This window comes from Balaenoptera borealis (assembly GCF_965194805.1).
Source record: "Balaenoptera borealis genome assembly, chromosome: 16".
Classification (NCBI taxonomy): Eukaryota; Metazoa; Chordata; class Mammalia; order Artiodactyla; family Balaenopteridae; genus Balaenoptera; species Balaenoptera borealis.
In genome coordinates this window covers 63,196,943-63,218,417 of record NC_138872.1, presented here as the reverse complement: position 1 = coordinate 63,218,417, position 21,475 = coordinate 63,196,943, and the positions used below count along the sequence as shown (strand labels likewise).

At 50.5% G+C, this 21,475-nt stretch overlaps 2 protein-coding genes and 1 long non-coding RNA gene across 6 annotated transcripts in view; 1 reads left to right on the top strand and 2 right to left on the bottom strand.

The window, feature by feature from the left end:
• The window catches only part of ABCC6 (ATP binding cassette subfamily C member 6), a 71,417-nt gene extending 53,387 nt beyond the window's left edge, over nt 1-18,030 (top strand). For all 3 annotated transcript variants that reach the window (XM_082360764.1, XM_082360763.1, XM_082360762.1), the window contains 8 exons: nt 596-795; nt 3,166-3,292; nt 4,434-4,535; nt 5,401-5,547; nt 7,554-7,712; nt 7,807-7,973; nt 9,815-10,009; nt 10,325-18,030. In XM_082360764.1, coding sequence (XP_082216890.1) covers nt 596-795; nt 3,166-3,292; nt 4,434-4,535; nt 5,401-5,547; nt 7,554-7,712; nt 7,807-7,973; nt 9,815-10,009; nt 10,325-10,433 — 1,206 coding nt within the window. In that variant the 3' untranslated portion in view covers nt 10,434-18,030. The remainder of the gene's footprint in view (nt 1-595; nt 796-3,165; nt 3,293-4,433; nt 4,536-5,400; nt 5,548-7,553; nt 7,713-7,806; nt 7,974-9,814; nt 10,010-10,324) is intronic.
• On the bottom strand, nt 3,299-9,808 carry LOC309613676. The gene is made up of 4 exons (XR_014235843.1): nt 8,870-9,808; nt 5,775-5,966; nt 4,584-4,739; nt 3,299-4,475 (listed from the first exon to the last, which is right to left on the bottom strand). It is a non-coding gene; the product is annotated as an uncharacterized lncRNA (long non-coding RNA).
• A 23-nt stretch (nt 18,031-18,053) lies between the features above and the next one.
• The window catches only part of ABCC1 (ATP binding cassette subfamily C member 1 (ABCC1 blood group)), a 131,988-nt gene continuing 128,566 nt past the window's right edge, over nt 18,054-21,475 (bottom strand). For both annotated transcript variants that reach the window (XM_082360759.1, XM_082360760.1), the window contains 2 exons: nt 20,330-20,524; nt 18,054-19,748 (listed from right to left, as the gene is read on the bottom strand). In XM_082360759.1, the coding sequence (XP_082216885.1) occupies nt 19,640-19,748; nt 20,330-20,524 (304 nt within the window). In that variant the 3' untranslated portion in view covers nt 18,054-19,639. The remainder of the gene's footprint in view (nt 19,749-20,329; nt 20,525-21,475) is intronic.

The following is a 21,475-nucleotide window of genomic DNA, read 5'->3' as shown; positions in this document are numbered from 1 at the left end:
CAACTTAAATTAGCTTAAACACAAGAACAGAATTTAATGGCTTATGCTCCCAGGGTGCAGGGGGTCAGCTCTCACTAGGACGCTGCCACTCTTTCCATATCTTCCCTCAGTGGTTCTTGAAGTGTGGTATCAGACCAGCAGCATCAGTTTCACCTGGGAACTAGTTAGAAATGCATATTCTCAGGCCCCATTCAAGACCTACTGACTCAGATACTATGGAGCTGAGGCCCAGAAATCTGAGTTTTAATGAACCTTCCAGGTAATTCTGATCCATGCTGACATTTAAGAATCACTGGCTCAGCTCTGCTTGGCCTAATTTTGCACACACTCCTTTTCCAGGGGGCAGGTCTGATGGCCCCCTTGCAACCCTGTACTCACAGCCTCCCACCTCAGCAACCCCCAACACAAAGCAACCTTTTCTCCAGCTCAGCATTCGTACATCCATCCCAGGGAAGATTCTGATTGGCCCTTCATGAGGCATGTGTCATCCCTGAGCTCATCACTGTGACCAAAGGAATAGTTTGGTAAATGTCAGTGCTTCTCAAACTGTCTCTCTGTGTTTGTAATCTCTCTGCTCCCCACTGTCCCACTTCAGAGCCTGTATGTGGCCAGCTCGTGCCAGCTCAGACGCCTGGAATCAGCCAGGTACTCATCCGTGTGTTCCCATGTGGCCGAGACGTTCCAGGGCGGAGCAGTGGTCAGGGCCTTCCGGGTCCAGGGCCGCTTTGTGGCTCAGAACGACGCACACATGGATGAAAGCCAGAGAGTCAGTTTCCCACGGCTGGTGGCTGACAGGTAGGAAGGGGGCAGAGAAGAACCTATAATCCATCTGCGTCCCCAGAGGATGAGACCTAAGGTCATACTGTGTGGTCAGAGAGGTCAAGTGGCCTGCTCAAGGTCACACAGCGAGTCGAGGGTAAAGCAGAGCCTAGATCCCACGGGTGCACATGGCTCACACTGTGAGCAGATGGAACTTGGCCTGAGGGATCCCCAACAGCAGGTGGGCAGGAAGTACAGGTGTCAGCAAAAGGGAAGAAGTCTCTGTTGCCAGGCCACTAGACCAGCCTCTGTTGCCTTGGTGACAAAGGAGCTACATAAGCATCCTCAGCCTCCTTTCGGTACTAAGCAAGAATAAGAACACAAGCTTTGAGCACAGACAGACACAGGTGCAAATCCCAGCTCTGCAACTTAACTAGCTGGATGATCTTGGGCAAGTCACATAACCTCTCTGAGCCTCATTTGTCAAAGTGAGTTTGCGCTCATGGAGTGGCTGCTGAGATTAAACAAATACACTCATAGCTAATCCTTGTAATGTGCTTACCACATGCCCAGCACAGTCCTCAGCATCCTCTGTGGATTAATTTATTTAATCCTATTAACAACTCCACCAGGCAGAGACTCTTATAGATGATGAATCTTAGGCACAGAGAGATTTAGGAACTTGCCCAGGGCCACACTGCAAATACATGGTGGAGTGAGGATTTGCATCCAGTCAGTCTGGTGCCAGAGTGTGGAGAGGGTCAAGCACACAGTAGGTTTGAATTCAATAAATGTCAATTCCTTCCTTCTTTCTGCCCAGATCCCCAGCCAGCTGGGGCTATGAGGCTCTGTAGCTGTGGGCAGTGTCTCAACGCCATATGCCTTCTGGGTGACCTGCCCTGCCCCTTCCTGGGGTCCTAGCCTAGGGAGGAGGGACCTTACAAACATTTAGGAAGCACCTACTTTGTGGAAGTGTCAATGATTTCTGCACCATATATGGTGGGTGTATCTCATTTAATCCTCACAACTCTAATGAGCCAGATGTTACTTCATCCCACAGATGGGTAAACTGGGGTTCGGAGAAGTGAAGGGACTCCCCCAGGGTCAGCCATCTAGGAAGTGGCAGACCCTCAGTCAGGCAGATGTGGCTTCAAATCCTGGCGTTTGTTATGTGTGTGGACTTGGGCAAGTACCTAACCCTTCTGAGTCCCGGTGTCCTCATCTGTCAAATGGGGACAATAGTCCTCCCATCGTGGGGTTGTTAAGAGGACTAGGTGTCATATGCAGTGAAGCCCAGAGTTCCCTGAAGACAGGGATTTTTATCTGTTTGGTTTGCGGCTGTGTCCCCAGCATCTCCAGTATGCATGGCACACAGTAGGTGCTGAATACATATCTACTGAATGAATGCATGAATGAGTGGTCAGGTAGGAATTCAATAAAAGGAAAAAGAAGTAGGAATTCAATTTCCTCATCCATTCAATATATATTTGTTGAGAACCTACTACGTGCTCAGTCCTATGCTGGGTCCTAGGGACAGAGCCATGAACAAGACAAAGAAAGTTGCTGGACTTCCCTGGTGGCGCAGGAGTTAAGAATCCGCATGCCAGTGCAGGGAACACAGGTTCGAGCCCTGGTCCGGGAAGATCCCACATGCCGCAGACCAACTAAGCCCATGCACCACAACTACTGAGCCTGTGCTCTAGAGCCCGCGAGCCACAACTACTGAAGCCTGTGTGCCACAACTACTGAAGCCCGTGCGCCTAGAGCCCGTGCTCCGCAACAAGAGAAGCCACCGCAATGAGAAGCCAACGCATCTCAATGAAGAGTGGCCCCCACGCGCTGCAACTAGAGAAAGCCCACGCACAGCAACGAAGACCCAACGCAGCCAAAAATGAAATATTAATTAATAAAAAAAAAAAGACAAAGTTGCTGCCCTCATGGAGCAAATGAGCCTGCTGATGGAGACCGACAGTCAAGGACTGATTAACTAGTTTAGTTATACAGAGTGATAAAAGGGAGGAGTCGTCCTGAGGGCTCTCTGAGGAGGTGATGCTTGAGCTGCCTTGTGTGAGGGTAAGATGTTGGCCACGTGAAGATGGAGGTCAGATTCAGGCAGGGGGAACACAGGGGACATGGCTTGGCATAGCCTGGGGACAGAAAAGTGGCAGCACAGCAGAGCTTACTTGAGCACCTACTGTGTGCCAGGCCCTGAGCTGGGCGCAGGTGAGACAGGACAGCATCGGCACCCCCCCACCCCTCCGAGCTCAGGTGGGGCCTGGGTGTGGAGGAGACCATTGCCGGGACCCCATGGGCACTCCAGCCGGCACGCTGTCCAGGCCTTGTGCCCACGGAGGCAGGTACCGCAGAGAGGCCCCACTGACCCCACTCTTACCTGTCCCCTCGCAGGTGGCTCGCTTCCAACCTGGAGCTCGTGGGGAACGGGCTGGTGTTCGCGGCCGCCCTGTGCGCAGTCCTGAGCAAGGCCCACCTCAGCCCCGGCCTCGTGGGCTTCTCTGTCTCGGCCGCCCTGCAGGTACTTCTGACACCCCAACCTGGGCTCTGGGGTGCGGGCAGAATGGACACAGACCTCTGCCAGTGGGACCTTCAAGGACCTGAGTCCAAACTACCAACCAGTGAGGAAGACACGGCTCTGCAAGAGCCTGGGCTGGACCTCGGGCGAGACTCTTCTTCCCTCTCGGAGCCTCGGTGTGCTTCTCTGAAAAATGGGCAGTAATCCCTTCACTTCGGATACTATAAAGACTCACTGAGATAAAGTAGACAGAGTCCATTTCCAGTGCATTGTTAATGTTTTGTTAACTATTAATAACAATATTTAACGTCAGGTTATGACATCTGTAAAGGAAAAATATATACATATATGTAAGTAGCATTCATTATGAATGAGACATTGTTCTAAGAGCTTTATAAATATTAGCTCATTTAATCCTGCCCACAACCCCACCAGGGGTACTATTACTGTCCTCATTTTACAGTTGAGGCAACTAAGCTTAAGGATAAAGCAAGTAACAGGATGGAACATGATTGGGGGGAGGGTGCTTTTCTTTCGCATGGCTCAGAAGACCTCTCTGAGAAGGGGCTTGAGATCTGTGGCTTAAAGGAAGTGGGGGAATAGGGGAGGGGAAGGGGAGGAGCAGTCCTGGTGGAGGGCACAGCAGGAGGAAAGGCCCTGGGATGGCAGGAGGGGCGCGACTGGTGTGTTAGAGGAACAACAAGAAAGCGGTGTGGCTGTAGAGAGTGTGAGGACAAAACTGGAGGGAAATGAGGTTGGGAAGGGGTGGGGGCAGGGCTGGAGCAGGCAGGCGAGCAGGCCCTGGGGAGGAGCTTGGCGTGGCTCCAAGTGGGAAATCAGTGTTAAGTGGAGGGAAACCTCTCTGAATGGACGTCATTGGGCTGGATCCTGCTGGGTGTCCTTGAGAGGGCCACACACCTTCTCTGGTCCTGTCTCCCTACCTGTTTCAAGAAGGGTTGGATAAGCTGATGTCCGAGGGCTCCTTTCTGGTCCATATACTCCAGTTCAACTAAAAGAAAAGAGGGATCCTTGTGGCTACAGCCAAATTCTGCCCCCTTGTCTGCCCTGGGTCCTGCCTCCCAGCCCCTGCCTCACCTGTGGGGTGGCCTTGCTGAAGCTGTCCTGAGGTGTCTTCTCGAACCAGGTGACCCAGACACTGCAGTGGGCTGTTCGCAGCTGGACAGACCTGGAGAGCAGCATCGTGTCGGTGGAACGATTGAAGGACTACGCCCAGACGCCCAAGGAGGTGATGGGCAAGAGATGGAGGGGGGGGCGGGCACCATCCAGGACTTACAGCAGAGGACGGTGGACCCATGTTGACATCGGCCACCGGCTTTAGAGTCCCCACCACTGCAGACTGGAGTCACAGCCAAGGTGGCAGTAATGGTGAAGGGGTAGGGTCTGAGACGAGGTCAAATCCTGGTTCCTCTGAATGGCAAGGCAGGGCACTCTGAGTGACAGGGGACCATGAGTAACAGCAACATGACAGTAACATAACAGCAGCTTGATAGCAACATTATAGAAACATAACAGCAGCACAACAGTAACATGATAGCACTACTGAAACATAATAGCAGGAACAGCAGAGAAACGTAGCGGCAACATAACAGTGTGGGGTGTACTAGGAGGTCATCCCACAATAAAGGACTTCATACAGTCTCTGGCACACCACAAACACTCAATACATGTCCACCACTCTAATTAGCCCCATTTCCCAGATGGGGAAACCAAGGCTCAAGGGAGTGGAGTGACCTGTTCAAGGTCACAGGAATAGCAAATGGCAGCATTGGTCTCCCCACTGCACAGACTTGCCCTTTTCACTAAAAGGAGAGTGTCTACCTCTAGCGAAAGAGAGAATATTATTTGAAAATTAATAATGGCTAATAACAACAATAGATAAAGAGTAGCCAACACCATTATTTTTTTATTTTCACTATACCAAATATTATTTGTTTTTAGCCTTGCTGCATTCCATGCCCCATAACAACCCTGTAAAATAGCGGTAAATAAGCCCACTTTACAGAAGAGGAAACTGAGGGTCAGAGAGGCAGGCCCTTTTGTGAGAAGCCTGGAGAAAGGCTCCTCTGACCCAGTGTCGCCTCCTGCCCTAGGCACCCTGGAGGCCGGCCACCTGTGCGGCCCGGCCCCCCTGGCCTCGTGGGGGCCAGATCGAGTTCCGGGACTTTGGGCTGAGATACCGACCCGAGCTCCCGCTGGCCGTGCGGGGAGTGTCCTTCAAGATCCACGCAGGAGAGAAGGTGAGCAGCTCACCTACAACTTCCTCCTTGTGGTGGCCAGGCCACAGGGCGGCTGGAGAGGCCTCAGGGCCATGGCCAGGCCGGGCATCACCCAGGGTCCGGGTCCTGAGCACAGCTGCCTGCTCCACGTCCTCACCTCAGGTCCCCCAGTCTTCAGACCCACCACACCCTAAATGGAACTTATCATCTTCCCCAAACCTGCTTCCATCTTGGCGAAACCCACCCACCTTGGTGTCCCAGATGGGGAGGCATCACCCCAACTTCTTTCTTCTTTCTCTGTCATTAGTTGAACACCTACTATGTGCTGGGTGAGGTGCTGAATGTTCCACATACTTATCCAGTTTGCATGGGCTCAGTTCCTTGCTTTGCCATGGCTGACCTTGGACAAGTCACTGCATGCCTTGGTCTCAGTTTCCCATCTGTAAAATGAGAATAATAATGTCAACCTCATAGAGTTGTTAAGAAGTTTACCTGGGTTAATACATAGAAACTGCCTGGAACAGTGGCTGGCACATAGCAAATGCTACAGAAGTGCTCACCAATGCTTTTATTCATTATTATTTGCATTTTCACTCTGACAACACCCTTAATATCACCTCATTTACAGATGATTAGTCAGGCTGCTTCACTGAATCCTTCTCTGCCCTCCCCACCTGGCGACACTTCCTCCCTGCCCTCCCCTCCACTGCTCCAGGCCCTCAGCTTCCTGTTTCACCCCCTCCAATCTATTCTCCTGTGATCTTGATTTGAGCATGTCATTTCCCTGCTCCAGACTTTCCTCCCTCTCCCAGCTTCCTTCTGGTAAAGCCCAAACTCCTGAGCTTGGCATTCAAGGCCCTTTCTCCACTTCATTCATTGCCCTGCCAGGGCTTAGCCAACATTTGTGGAGCAGCAGCCTCTGGGCCAGGTGGGTACATGGTGCTGCCCTCGAAGAGCTTACAGGCTAGCAGTTGGTGTGGTTCACCTGGAATCTTCCCCCTCCCTGAACTCCTAGTCATCCTTCAAGATTCCACTCAAGTATCTCCTCCTCCATGAAGCCTTCTCTGATTACCCCATCGACCCCCATCCCAGGCAACATGAACAGCAGCACCTCCATGCTTATCTCCATTGCTGCAGGGCCAGAGCCTGATTATAGAGAGTGCTTGTTCATCACACTGTATTTAAGGTTACTCAGGTGCACTATTTCCAAGACCAGATGGTGAGCCCTTTGGAGCAAGGACTCCTTAATTTCTGTATTCCTGGTGCCTAAAAGAGTGCCTGTCATACAATGGGCGACACACATGCTTCGTTCACTTATTAAACAAAGAGTGTTGAATCCCCACCAAGTGTCAAGGAAGGATGGGGGATGGATAGAAAGATGGGCAGATAGATGGAAGGATGAAGGATGGATGGCTGGGATTGCGGGCTGGATGGAAAGAAGAAAGAGGCATGGATGGAAGGATGAATGGATGGATAGGATGGAGTGGAAGAAAGGATGAGAGATGGAAGGCAGGATAGGAATATGGATGGAAGGATGGTGTGTGGAAGGAAGGATGAAGGACAGACGGAAGGATGAGGGTATGGATGGAAGGAGGGGGATGGAAGGAAGTGTGAGGGAGGGATGGGTAGAAGGAAGGGGGATTAATAGAAGGATGGGACATAAACAGGATGGAAGGGAAGATGAGGATGATGGAGGGGGTGTGGATGGAAGGAAGGGGGAGGATGAAGGAATAGAAGGAAGGGTAGGGAAGTGGATGAAAAGATGGGAGAGGTGTATCAGGATGAGGGGACGATAGAGAAGAATGCACAGACAGAAGGTTGGATGGACTGATGAATGGATATATGGACAGGTGGACAGATGGACAGATAGAAGGATGGATGCTCAAAGGATGATGGATAGATGGATGGGTCTTGGGTGCAGGGGGAAACATCTAGCAAAGACATGCCCAGGAACCCTGTGGGCTATGGCCTGCCTTCTTCTGGCCAGGCCTGGTTGGAATGGGCCTTACTCCCCCATCCCCCGGCAGGTGGGCATCGTTGGCAGGACAGGGGCAGGAAAGTCCTCCCTGGCCGGGGGCCTGCTGCGGCTCCTAGAGGCGGCTGAGGGCGGGATCTGGATCGACGGGGTCCCCATCGCCCAAGTGGGGCTGCACACACTTCGGTCCAGGATCACCATCATCCCCCAGGTGAGGCCTGGGGAGAGGTGGGCAGAGGTGGGGGGAGGGGAAGAGGTGGGAGGCATGGCTGGCCCGGCTCTGACCCACTGTCCCTCCCGGCCAGGACCCCATCCTGTTCCCCGGCTCTCTGCGAATGAACCTCGACATGCTACACGAGCACTCGGACGAAGCCATCTGGGAGGCCCTGGAGACGGTGCAGCTCAGAGCCGCGGTGGCCAGCCTGCCCGGCCAGCTGCACTACGAGTGTGCTGACCAAGGCGACAACCTGAGGTAGGGTCGCCGCACCCCAGCCAGACCCTGTGAGGTGCTGGGGGAGAGGCAGGTGTGGCCAAGTTCCCCCCCCTTCCAGGGTAATATGCCCTGGAAGTCACCTCCCCACATAGGATGATCAACCCCATCCTATTCCTAATCACAGTACAAATCCCATCCCTCATCAGCCATTCCAAACTCCAACACAATCTCTGAATATCAAGAGATATTCTTTTTCCTAAATTTGTTTCTAAATTTATTTGGTGGCAAAACTCAACCTCTACTGACACGAGGCTACTTCTGGTCTGTATTTATCTCACTCAGCATTTATTTTGCTGCAAAAATATTGTGTTTGATATTGGGCGCTAACCCCACACTCGCTGGGGTTGTCAAGTAACATAGGGTGTACGCCTTTAAAAGCTTTAAGAAATTGTAGTAAAATACACATATCATCTTAACCATTTTTTAGTGTTCAATTCCATAGTGTTAAGTACATTCACATCATTGTGCAATAAACCTCCAGAACTTTTTCATTTTGTGAGACTTAAACTCTGTAGCCATTAAACAATAATTCTCTGTTCTTCCCTCCCACCAGCCCCCATTTCACTTTGTTTCTCTAGGTACTTCATTTAGGTGGAATATTAATAGTATTTGTCTTTTTGTGACTGGCTTATCTCACACAGCATAATGTCCTCCATGTTCATCCATGATGTAACATGCGCCAGAATTTCCTCCATTTTTAAGGCTGACTAATATTCCATTGTATGGATAGACCACATTTTTCTTATCCGTTCATCCATTGATGGATGCTTGGGTTGTTTCTACCTTTTGGCTATTGTGAATAGTGCTGCTGTGAACATAGATGTACAGGTGTGTGCCTTTTTAAAAGTCAAGACATTCTGGATTCTAAAACCCACCTGACCCAGAAGATGTTAGGGTAAGAGACCGTGGGTGGTAATGGCACTAGAGGGGCAGCAGGGCTTGGTAGCCAGGAGCATAGACATAGTTGTAGGATCTTGGGCAGGTTACTTAATCTTCAGTGCCTCAGTTTCCTTATCTGTAAAATGGGAATAATAGTTAGAACCTGCCTATCTGTGCAAGGATTAAATGAGTGCTATGTGTAAAGTTGTTGAAACAGTGCCTGGCATGTAAGAAATATTCATTTCAATATTCATTTTAATCCTCAAAGCTGCACTTTCACTAATCCCATTTCACAGAGTTGGAATCTGAGGCTTGAGATTTGCCAACTCACCCAGCCCATAAGTGGTGAGTCTGGAGCAAAGCCCAGGCACCTGACACCCACATGGCCGTAGTAGGTCCTGGTTCCCTAAAGGGTTTACTCTGAGAGGAAGCTGGACATGGCAGGAAACAGCCCCAAACACCCTTGAGTCTCCAGGTTCTGGGGGCTCACTGACTGTGTGACCTTGACCCTCAACTTCCTTATCTGTAACTGGAGTAAAAGAAGGGCTTACTCTGTGACATGCATAGCTTTTAAATGATTTTTCTTATCCTCACAACCCAGTAAGGACTCATTGACACAATACCTACCTTTGTGGTCTTTATGAGATGAGTTAATATACATAAGCATATAGGATGTGTCTGGCACATGGTGAAGACCATAGAATAGAAACAGAGATAGCCATTGCACAGATGGGGAAACTGAGGCCCAGCGGGTTTCAATGACTTGCCTAATGTCACTCTGCTCAAAAATGGCAGGATGGGAATTCCTACCAGCTCTGTAGACTAGGGACCCACAGGCACACATCCCCGACTCCCGCAGCTGCCATGAGGACACATTTGTGGGCACCCCCTGCAGGTCAGTCCTGATGTGCAAACATCTGGCCTGTCCCCCTCATTCCCAGCCTGGGCCAGAAGCAGCTCCTGTGTCTGGCACGTGCCCTTCTCCGGAAAACCCAGATCCTCATCCTGGATGAGGCCACGGCTGCTGTGGACCCGGGGACGGAGCGCCAGATGCAGGCCGCCCTGGGGAGCTGGTTTGCGCAGTGCACGGTACTACTCATCGCCCACCGCCTGCGCTCCGTGCTGGACTGTGCCAGGTAAGCCCCCCTACCCCACCCCACGCAGCTGGCCCCCAGGGCACCCCTGCAGGCAAAGGAAGGCATCAGGGTTTAGAGCTGGAAGGGCACTGGAATAGATTATGAAGTGCCCGTTGTACAGGTGGCAAGACTGATGCCCACAGGGGAAGGATGAACCCGAAGACACATGCCCAGCAGATGCTTCCAACTGGGCCGTCAGGGTCAGGAAGCCACGTGGAAGGCCAGACCCGCTCAGAGCAGACACGCCGGGCATTCAGAGCAGCCAAGACCCTGGGCTGCGATCCAAAGAGCTGGCTGTGTCCCTCTCCCTTGCAGGGTGCTGGTCATGGACGAGGGGCAGGTGGCAGAGAGCGGCAGCCCGGCCCAGCTGCTGGCCCAGAGGGGCCTGTTTTACAGGCTGGCGCAGGAATCAGGCCTGGTCTGAGCCCAGCCCCTGGATCCTGCTCCCTCCCCACCAACCCGGAGAGTCTGCCAGGCCCTGGAGACACAGTGACCCAGGGTCATCAGTGGCCACATGGAATTGAGTCTAGACCCCTCTCTGCTCTCTGGGAGGAGAAAATGCCCGATCACCCCAGACCCAAGAGGACACAGCAACCCGCAGGTTGGCCTGATCAGGGCTCATCCAGCCGCATCTACCCTGGAGCCAAAGTCGACAGCAGCTCTCTGCCCTGGCTGCCCACTGTACTCACCTGGGGACCCCAAAAAACTGCCTGTGCCCAGGCTCCACCATAGACCAATGAAATGAGAATCCCTGGGGCTGGGGCTGGAACAATGGTGTGTGTACCTTTTACAGAGTAACCTTTTATTTTGAGATGATTGTAGATTGACAAGCAGTAAAAAATAATCCAGAAAACTCCTTGTGTACCCTTTACTACTTTTCCCCCAATAATAACATCTTTTTTTTTTTGAAGTATAGTTGATTGACAATGTGATAATTACTGCTGTACAGCAAAGTGATTCAGTTATACATATATATACATTCTTTTTAAAAATATTCTTTTCCACTATGGTTTATCATAAGATATAGAATATAGTTCCCTGTGCTATACAGCAGAACCTTGTTGTTTATCCATTCTATACATAAAAGCTTACATCTGCTCACCCCAACCTCCCACACACCCCCTCCCCCTTGGCAGAGTCTGTTGTGTATGCCCATGATTGTTTCATAGATGGGTTCATTTGTGTCATACTTTAGATTCCACATATAAGTGATACCATATGGTATTTGTCTTTCTCTTTCTGACTTACTTCACTTAATATAATCTGTAGTTGCATCCATGTTGCTGCAAATGGCATTATTTCATTCTTTGTTATGGCTGAGTAGTATTCCGTTGTATATATGTACCACATCTTTTTATCCATTTATCTGTTGATGGACATTTAGGTAGCTTCCATGTCTTGGCTATTGTGAATAGTGCTGCTATGAACATAGGGGTACATGTATCTTTTTGAATTATAGTTTTGTCCAGATATATGCTCAGGAGTGGGACTGCTGGATCATATGGTAATTTTATTTTTAGTTTTCTGAGGAACCTCCATACTGTTTTCCACAGTGGCTGCACCAACTTACATTCCCACCAACAGTGTAGGAAGGTTCCCTTTTCTCCACATCCTCTCCAGCATTTGTTATTTGTAGACTTTTTAATGATGGCCATTCTGACTGGTGTGAGGTGGTACCTCGTAGTTTTGATTTGCATTTCTCTAATATTTAGCAATGTTGAGCATCTTTTCATGTGCCTATTGGCCATCTGTATTTCTTCTTTGGAGAAATGTCTATTTAGGTCTTCTGCCCATTTTTGGATTGGGTTGTTTCATTTTTTTTGTTGTTGAATTGTATGAGCTGTTTGTATATTTTGGAAATTAAGCCCTGTTGGTTGCAGCATTTGCAAATGTTTTCTCCATTCTGCAGGTTGTCTTCTCATTTTTCTTATGGTTTCCTTTGCTGTGCAAAAGCTTGTAAATTGATTAGGTTCCATTTGTTCATTTTTGTTTTCATTTCTATTGCCTTGGGAGACTGACCTAAGAAAACATAGGTTCGATTTATGTCAGAGAACATTTCGCCTATGTTCTCTTCTAGAAGTTTTATGGTGTCATGTCTTATGTTTAAGTCTTTAAGCCATTTTGAGTTTATTTTTGTACATGGTGAGAGGATGCATTCTAACTTCATTGATTTACATGCAGCTGTCCCAACTTTCCCAATACCACTTGCTGAAGACACTATTTTTCCCATTGTATACTCTTACCTCCTTTGTTGAAGATTGGCTGTAGGTGTGCAGGTTTATTTCTGGGCTCTCTATTCTGTTCCATTGATCCATATGTCTGTTTTTGTGCCAGTACGATATTATTTTGATTACTGTAGGCTTGTAGTATTGTCCGATGCCTGGGACAGTTATGCCTCCTGCTTTGTTCTTTTTCTTCAGGACTGCTTTGGCAATTCTGGGTCTTTTATGGTTTCATATGAATTTGAGGATTATTTTTTTCTAGTTCTGTGAGAAATGTCATGGGTAATTTGATAGGGATCGCATTAAATCTACAGATTGCTTTGGGTGGTATGGCTATTTGAACAATATTAATTCTTCCAATCCAAGAGCATGGGATATCTTTCCATTTCTTTGAATCATCTTTAATTTCCTTTAACGTTTTATGGTTCTTGGCATATAAGTCTTTCACCTCCTTGGTGAGGTTTATTTCTAAGTATTTTATTTTGGGGGTTGTGATTTTAAAAGGTTTTTTTTTTTTTACATTCCCTTTCTAATATTTCATTGTTGGTGTAAAGAAATGCAACTGATTTCTGTACGTGAATCTTGTATCCTACTACCTTGCTGAATTTATCAACTCTAGCAGTTTTGTGTGCAGTCTTTAGGGTTTTCTATATATCATATCATCATCTGCATATAATGACAGTTTTACCTCTTCCCTTCCAATTTGGGTACCTTTTTCTTTCTTTTTCTTGTCTGATTGCTGTGGATAGGACTTCCAATACTATGTTGAATAGAAGAGGTGAGAGTGGGCATCCTTGTCTTGTTCCAGATTTTAGCAGGAAGGCTTTCAGCTTTTCATCACTGAGTATTATATTGGCTGTGGGTTTGTCATAAATGGCTTTTATTATCAAGACATGTTCCCTCTATATGCACCTTGGTAAGAGTTTTTCTCATGAATGGATGTTGAATTTTGTCAAATGCTTTTTCTGCATCTATTGAGATGATCATGAGGTTTTTGTCTTTTCTTTTGTTTACATGGCGTATCACATTGATTCACGTATGTTGAACCATCCTTGTGAACTTGGGTGAATCACACTTTGTCGAATCCCACTTGGTCGTGATGTATCATCTTTTTAATGCGTTGTTGGATTTGGTTTGCTAATGTTTTGTTGAGAATTTTTGCATCTATATTCATCAAAGATATTGGCCTGTAATTTTCCTTTTTGGTGGTGTCTTTGTCTGGTTTTGGTATCAGGGTGATGGTGGCTTCATTGAATGTCTTTGGGAGTGTTCCCTCCTCTTCAATTTTTTGCAAGAGTTTGAGAAGGATGGGTGTGACTTCTTCTTTGTATGTTTGGTAGAATTCACCTGAGAAACCAACAGTAACATCTTAAAAGACGACAGCTCAATATCACAATCAGGAAATTGACATTGGTACAATCCACCGATCCTGTTCAGATTCCCCAGTTTTACTTGTACTCACTGGGTGTGTGTTTTGCATCATACATACAGGTTCCTGCATCCATCACCACAGTCGGGATGCTGACTGCTTCCGTCTCCACGTGGACCCCTCAAATTGCTATTTTGTAACCACACCCACCTCCCCCTGCCCTCACAACCACTGGTGTGGTCTCCAGCCCATATGATTCCAACGTGCAGCCAGGACTGAGAACCACTACTCCACCCTCGTGCATGAGCTCCAGGGAGCATCATGTCTGAACAGATGCACAAGCCACAGCCCACACCAGGGAAGGGCCTCTCCGGGCACAAGCCCTCGCCCAGCACACAGTTCAATTCCAAAAGGGAGATGAGAAGAGACAGGCCTCCTGGGCCCTACCGGGAGAATTTGCTCAGGATTTGGTGCATTTCATCCATTTGTTTATTCAGGACTAAATCTGCCCCAGCAGCTGTTAGAACACCTAGGGCGTTTCTGGTCACACTTCCACCCGCCAGGCGCCGTGGGGGAGATGCTGTTGGAAGGCCGAGGTCAGGGGTGGGTCAAGGTCCAGCGCTTGCTTCCATGAAGGTCAGTACACAGCGCACAAGGCTCGGGCCCGTTTGTGACAGCGATCAGCATTCTAATGAAAATGGCTTCAAGCACCAGGAAAGAGGTGAGAGCCTGAAGTAGCCAAGCCTGAGGTCACAGGGACACAGCTGAAAAGGGCAGCGTGAGAAATGAGACAAATCCCCGGATCATAACTATGGCCGCCCAGGGGTCTGCACTGACCCCCGGCACTGCAGCTGGGAGAGAGCAAGTTAATACTCAGAGAGGGTCGGAGCCAAGCAGGGTACAAAGTAAGTGCTCAATAATCGTTTGCTATTATTCTCGATACTGTTGTTTACGGGCCTCTGAGGGGCAGCAGAGGAGGGTAGATACCACAGGATTTTTGTTAACCTCTTCACTATTGATATGCGGGGTGGGCAATTCCACGTGGAGGCGTCCTGCGCACTGTCGGATGTCAGCAGCATCCCTGGCCTCCACCCACTCGAAGCCAGGAGCACCTTCTCCTCTAGTTGTGACAAAAATGCCTCCAGACACTGCCAGTTGAGTCATGGGTCTCCGCCATCAATAATGCACTGATACCTGGGCAACGGCTGTGTTGGTGTGTCAGGAGAGGCCCGTGGACACACACCTACTTGCCCGGACACAGGGCCTGCCCTGTCCCAGACAGCTCATGGGGACATTTTTTTTTTCTGTATTCCTTTGAATAGTTTAAGGCTTGAGTTGTTATCTTTGTTTTGTATACACTTTTTCATTGTGCCTATTGACCTCCTAACCTCATGGGGACTTTCTGATTGTCCATCCTGACTTAGGGTTTTCAGCCCAGAGGAATCTAAATCCAGGTCCAGTCATGGCTGCCTCCCCTTTTCAAGATGTGACCAGAGTTCATTTTGATACCTTCAAAATGGGGTAGGGGTCTGCATCCCTTGCCTGCCCCCATCATGCCAACAAAATGCCATCATTACTAGTGATTTTGCTCCATTTTGCAGATGAGGAAACTGAGGCTCGGAGAGTGGACGTGACCTGGCAAGGCCACCTGGCTAGTAAGTGGCAGAGCGGGGATCTCCCCTTGGGCCTAACACCAAAGTCCAAGTCATCTCGTGTGGGTGTCTGTCCTACTGCAAGGTGCAGGAAGGGACCAGACACAGTGCTTCTCATGTCTCCTCCTGGAGCCGAGCCAGCTGATGCCCTGGCAGAGCGACTGCAGGCAAAGGTGGCAGCTGTGTGCTTGGCATGGTCACGTGGCGTTGTTCCAGGGCCACAAGAGCCTCCTTCATGGAGGGAGGTATTTTGCCAGGAAGCAGAGTGTGGGCTGCGGAACCAGTGCCCACAAGAGCCCACTAACAAGGCTGCTGTTGGGCCCACCCCATGGCTCCTTGGACACCAGCCCGTGGGCTACCCGGGCCATTAATCCCCTGGCTATGGCTCCTGTGAGCAGGGCCTGGCTGGCAGGTGAGCACAGCTAAGAGGCAGGAAAGCTATGTACAGACCTTCTTTGGTCAGTGCCTCTCTCGGTAGGTCCTTAAACCTCACCCGAGTCCCACTGGTCACTGCAAACACACAGCCCTGCTCTAAATGCCTGTCACCCAGTTAATCCTCACAATCAGAGGGGGAAGGTACGTCACCCCACACCTTACTAGGATGCTTTGCTGAGGAAGGTACTATCATTAGGCTCCTTTTACAGGTGACAAAACTGAGACAGAGTGTTAAGTAAGTAGGGATCTGAACCCAGGCAGGCTGGTGCCAGAGCCCACGTCCTAACCACTGTACCACACTGCCTCTCGCACATTTCTTTAGCTCTAGCACATCGCTCATGGATAAGAGATGAATTCCACTCTAGAATCCCACCAGAAGGACAGGAAAGGGCTCCTTTCCTTCTTGAACTGAGACGAGAGATCTGTGCATTTGTGTTGGCTGTGCTTTCCCTCGCACCCAGCGTGGTACACAGTGCGTAGGAGGGGTCAATAGATACTGACCGTATGACTGGATGGATGGATGGAGGGAATGACTAGGTGGATGGATGAACAGACGAATGAATGCATGGATGGCATCACCACATATGAAGGCATCCTAAGGGCCAGGCATGGCTGTCTTCATCCTCACAGCCACCTGGCCAGGTGGCTACAAAGATCCCAGTTGTACCAGCAAGGAAGCTGCAACTCCGGAAGGGCAAGTTCTAGGGTCCCAGTGACTTCAATCTGGGTCCCGGCCCGGCACAGGGACAGCACAGTCCCAGATTGGAGAATGCAGTCACTAAGCATGTGCCATATGAGCCTTCAGCAAGAAATAAAGAGATTACAGCCCTGCTTGCACGGAGCTGCCCCTGTCAAACAGGGAAAGGAGCAGGTGACGCAGACGTCTGGGAAAAGAGAGAGGACCCTGAGGTTGGAAGAACAGCAGCGAGGCGAGGAGGCAAACATGGCTGGGGATGCTCTCTGGCCCGGGGCTCCCTTCCCACGGGGAGAGCTGTGCAAAGCGCTGAGCCCAGGGCCTGGCACGCAGCAGGTGCACAACAAAGCTTGCTTCTCCCCTTCTCCTTCCACGGCGCTGGGGCACTCACCTGGAAGAGGTGTGCAGGCCCCCTAACACCCCCCTCCACGCCCTGGCTCACCCTCTTCAGGGTTAATGCTGCACCCGCCACTCTTCATGACGTGGAAGGCACATGCCGATCGCACACTCATTTAGCATCTGACCCAGGATTTTAATACTCAGGGCCAGGCCCTGAGACAGAGACACACCCACATCTAAAATCGACTCCCCACAGGGCACATCCAAGTGCTTCTCATTCTAAGGGTGACAACCTCGCAGCTGCTTTTCATTGAGCACCCTCACCTCCCAGCTCCTCAGACAAGGCAGCCTGGAGGCGGGGGATGGGTAGGGGACACACAGCCAGCGCTGGCCGCTCCACCTGCGTGTGTCCTTGGAGCATGGTTCTGGGGTGTGTGCTCCCCAAATCCTGGCATTCCTCGCTGTCGAGACTCACCAATACGAACTCAGATCCCAACACCCCGGTCTTCCTCCCCCACTATCCAAAACTCAGAAATAACATCAGTTACCACAGGGAGGGGCTTCCTTCCTTAAGCGTCCCTGCATTTCCTGCCTCCTCTGTGGCCTGGTGGGGCCATGTGACTAATTCTGGCCAACAGGCTGTGAGTGGAACTGACTTGTGTCACTTCTGGTTTGAGACACTTAACAGTGGGTGTGAGTTGTCCACAACTTCCCTTCCCCAGCTGTGGTGACCCAGAAGCCAGCCCCTGAGAGGCGATGTCATAAAACCAGAAGAGTCTGGCTCTGTCAGTCATCGTACCAAAGGAGAGGCGCCTGATCCTCATCAAGAAATATACGAGAAATACACACTTGTATTCATGTCCCAAGAGTTTATGGCTAGTTTGTTACTGCAGCATAGCCTAGCCTGGCCTAACACCACAAAGGGATTTCCAAGGGTAATTCTTGCCACTTGTGATGTTTGCCTTGCCTGTGTCTTAGAACCCAACCTGGGCCATGCACATAACACACACATCAGTGCTCATCTTCACAACAAGCCCAGGAGGGTATGATCAGCCCCATTTTACAGATGAGGCAACCGAGGCACGAAGACTAAGTGACCTGCCTAGGGTCACACAGCCTGCAGATGACAAGGACAGGACCCTGTCCACCGTGCTACACCGATTCCCCACCAAACCCCACCTGATTCTTAATCTCTAGGTTCCCAATTCCAAGAGCTCCCGCTAGAAACAACATGCTTGCCAAGGAGAAAGAACAGCAGCAGATGAGAGGGTGCCCCATCCCGACTCCTGGAGAGATGGCAGGAACCTTCGCTAGAAAGAAAATGGAACAGTCGTTTAGAAAGAAATAAAATATTTTTTTTTTTTTACTGCAAATTATTTGCAAATGTTCACGTTTCCAGTGTAAGTCATTACAAAAAGATCCCCAAGAAACACTTGGTTTATCTAATGTGAAATAATGGTTTAACTTACAAAAAATAAATATGTATTTCCACCTAAAAGAAGAAAGATGCTTCTCTGGCTTGAAGTCAGCAACGTAATTCACATAGCGAGCATGAATCTTGGGGCAGCCGTGACTTCTCTTTGCTTTTTGGGTCTCACTTTGGTCTCCAATCAGGGAACCTAAAGGGCTTTGAAGAAAGGACCCCACTTGCCCGTTTCCTTCCAGGAACACAGGGACCAACCACCAGATGCTGAGCCAACATGGCCATTCCCTGGGATGCCGCTCCTCGGCCCAGTACTTCCTCCCAAGAAATTAAAGTGTTGAGACTGTTTTTCTCCCTAGAGCAGTACTTAAAAAAAAAAAAGAAAAAGAAAATCACTGACACTCATGATTGGGTTCTTTTCTTGTCCCAGAAGAGACTCAGTAACCATAAGTCAAGTTCTCCACCCGGCCGCCCCTGACAGCCAACCAGAGGCCCCGGGTGAGAAACTGAAATCGAAGAACAAGGAGGAGACTCAACGGGGCTCTTTTCAGTACCAACTGCTCACACTTGGAGGCACCAGCGCTCTTGGCTTTGAACGCTGCATAACCATGAGCAGGCCTTCTCTTTCGGTACCTGGAGGCGTAAACCCATTCTAGCTACAGGTAGAAAGAGGGAGGAAGGAAGGCAAGGTAAAGACGGGAGCGGGTGAGGAGGTGAGCAGTCAAGCGGGGAAGTCGGCGTTGAGAGAACTCTCCCAGCCTGGAGCTCCAGGGCCAGGTCACCCGGAGGCCAGCCCAGTCCCGTCAACGAGAAGCGCTGGGAGACATGCGGCCTCTGGCCCGTGAAGCAAGTCCCGGTGGAGGCAGCGCTGTGACACTGGTTCCCACGTCTGAGCACCCAGAAGACCAGATGGCTGGTGAGAAGCGCGTCCACGGCCCGCAGGACACTGCCTGAGAGTGAAAATGATCTTCACCAGGCCCCTCACCTCCAAACTGCAGCCTTGGGGAAACAAGCATCTGGGTAGAGCCAGGCAAGGACAGAGAGGTGTCGGGGACCAGGGAGCTTCTCGAAAGCTTGGAACCCACAGACTTCGGCTGGAGAGATCTGAGGCAGTTGGCTGGATTTGGTCACTAGCATGTTTTATGCAACCGATTTCTCTGGAAGTCTGGCGGCCCAAACCACCCCACAGAGCACAGAGAGCACATGTGCCCTCCCAGGGGCGTGAGAACGTGTGTGCGTCTGTGGGGGTAACAGAGGCAAGGATGTGCGTGTTTTGGGGGCACCGCATCCCTGTGTCTCTCCTGTTTCTTCACAGCCAATTCCAGGCAGGGGGCCAGAGGGTGGCTGCTTTCTGTGTGTTTTGGTTTTTTCTTTCTTTTTTTTTTTTTTTTTTTGGTTTCAGTCTACGCGAGGCTTGGGTTCCCAAGGATGCTGACTCATCCCTGGCTGCTGGCATGTCGGCCCTGCAGTTCTGAGCAGCTGCACCCGCTCTGGGCTCACACCAAGCCAGCGTCTTTGGCCATGCTGTAGAAGAGACCTCTCTGTTGCAGGAGGCCGGAGGGGGGACCATACTCCCGGATCTCCCCTTTGTCCAGGACAATCACCCTGCAAGGAGGGGACACAGACATGAGGGGTGGGGAAGGGGTTGGCACCTCGTGCCCCAAGAGCCCATCTGGGAAAGTCCCTGCTTTGGGTCAGGCCCCTAACACCCTATGCCAGGACTCTTACAGTAGCTTTCTACCTGGCTGCCCATCCTCAACCCCAGTTCTAGTCAATGTCAATGTCCTGTGATGCTACCCCCAGTACTCTCTATCGCCTTTTATATTTCCTTCCCAGCACAATTCCCTTTTATTTGTTGCTGTGTTTATTGTCTGTCTCTGCACCCAGCCCCCAACTAATCTATAAGGTCCCTTAGGCAGGCTCCCTGTCTGACAGCTCCCTGCTCAGTCCCCAGTGCCTGGAACAGAGCCAGGAATGTGGCAGGCACTCCACACGTGCTGACTGAATAAATGATTGAGTGATGGCAAAAAATGCCTGGTACTAACCAGGACAAAGAGAGGTTCCACCAGCTCAGGCTGTCACTAGGCATAAGGACAGTGTTGAATGAATGAATGAATGAATGAATGAATGAACGGGTGACCGGGGTGGACCACAAGGTCCGGAGGCCTTCTGTGCCAGGGCATCACCTCGTGTAGTCCATGATGGTGTTGAGCCGGTGAGCAATGGTGAGGACGGTACAGTCGTCAAACTGCGTCCGGATGGTGGACTGAATGAGGTCGTCCGTTTCCAGGTCCACAGCAGCCGTGGCCTCATCCAACACAAGGATCTTCGTCTTCCTCAGCAGGGCCCGGGCCAGGCACACAAGCTGGCGCTGCCCGACGCTTGACCGGGAGAGAAGGACCAGGAAACAGTGTCAAAACCACCCCGACCCTGAGCCTAGGCCTGAACTGAGAGAAGGGAGAAGAGACACTGCGTGCTGCTTAGATCAGGAGAGCGCTTCCACTCCGCACATCTGTGCCCATGGCAGACATCACTAATCGATCAGAACGGTCTTCCCGTTGAGCTAGAAGCAGGCTCAGAATCGTTCTCAACACAGGGCTCAGAGGTGATATCCAAAATAACAGGTAGCAAAAATGATCTCATATCCATGCCTTCTGTAGGGCCCCTCACTGCGGACTTTGGACTCAATCACGTGCCTGGCTTTGGCCAACGGGATGCTGGCAAACATAAGGCCGGCAGAGGCTTGAAATGGGAATGCACACCAGGCTTTGCTCACTCTTGCACCTCTGCCATCACCATGACAATATGCCTGAGCTGGTCTGCTGGAGGATGAGGGACACACGGGGCAGAATCTAACTGCCCCCAGTAGAGGCCGAATAGATCTGCCTACAGCCAGCGGCCACCACCCACGTGCGTGAGCCACGACTAGCAGAGTAGCCTGGCTGACCGCCCCAGTGTGTGAGCGGTCACGGCTCTTGTTGAACACACCTGAGGTTTGGTGTCTGGTTGTCATGGTGATGGATAAGTGAAAGAGGCACAGGATCCCTGCTGCGCCAGGCATTAACACTTCAGTTGCTGGATCATGGGTGGATCCTGGGGAGCCTGGGAGACGGACCACGGCAGCTGGGGCAGTGGGTGGGGACACGGAGGGCTCAGAGCAGTGCTATTTACTGACTGGAAGAGAAGCCTTCCCAAAGTTTAACAACTGATAGCCACTCTCCATTGAATGGACCTGGTGTAAGCAAGGAAGCGTTTTGGTCATCCTGGTTACACCTCATGGTAAAATGAGCCTAGACTGAAACCCATTTTAGATACTGAAACTGAGGCCCCAA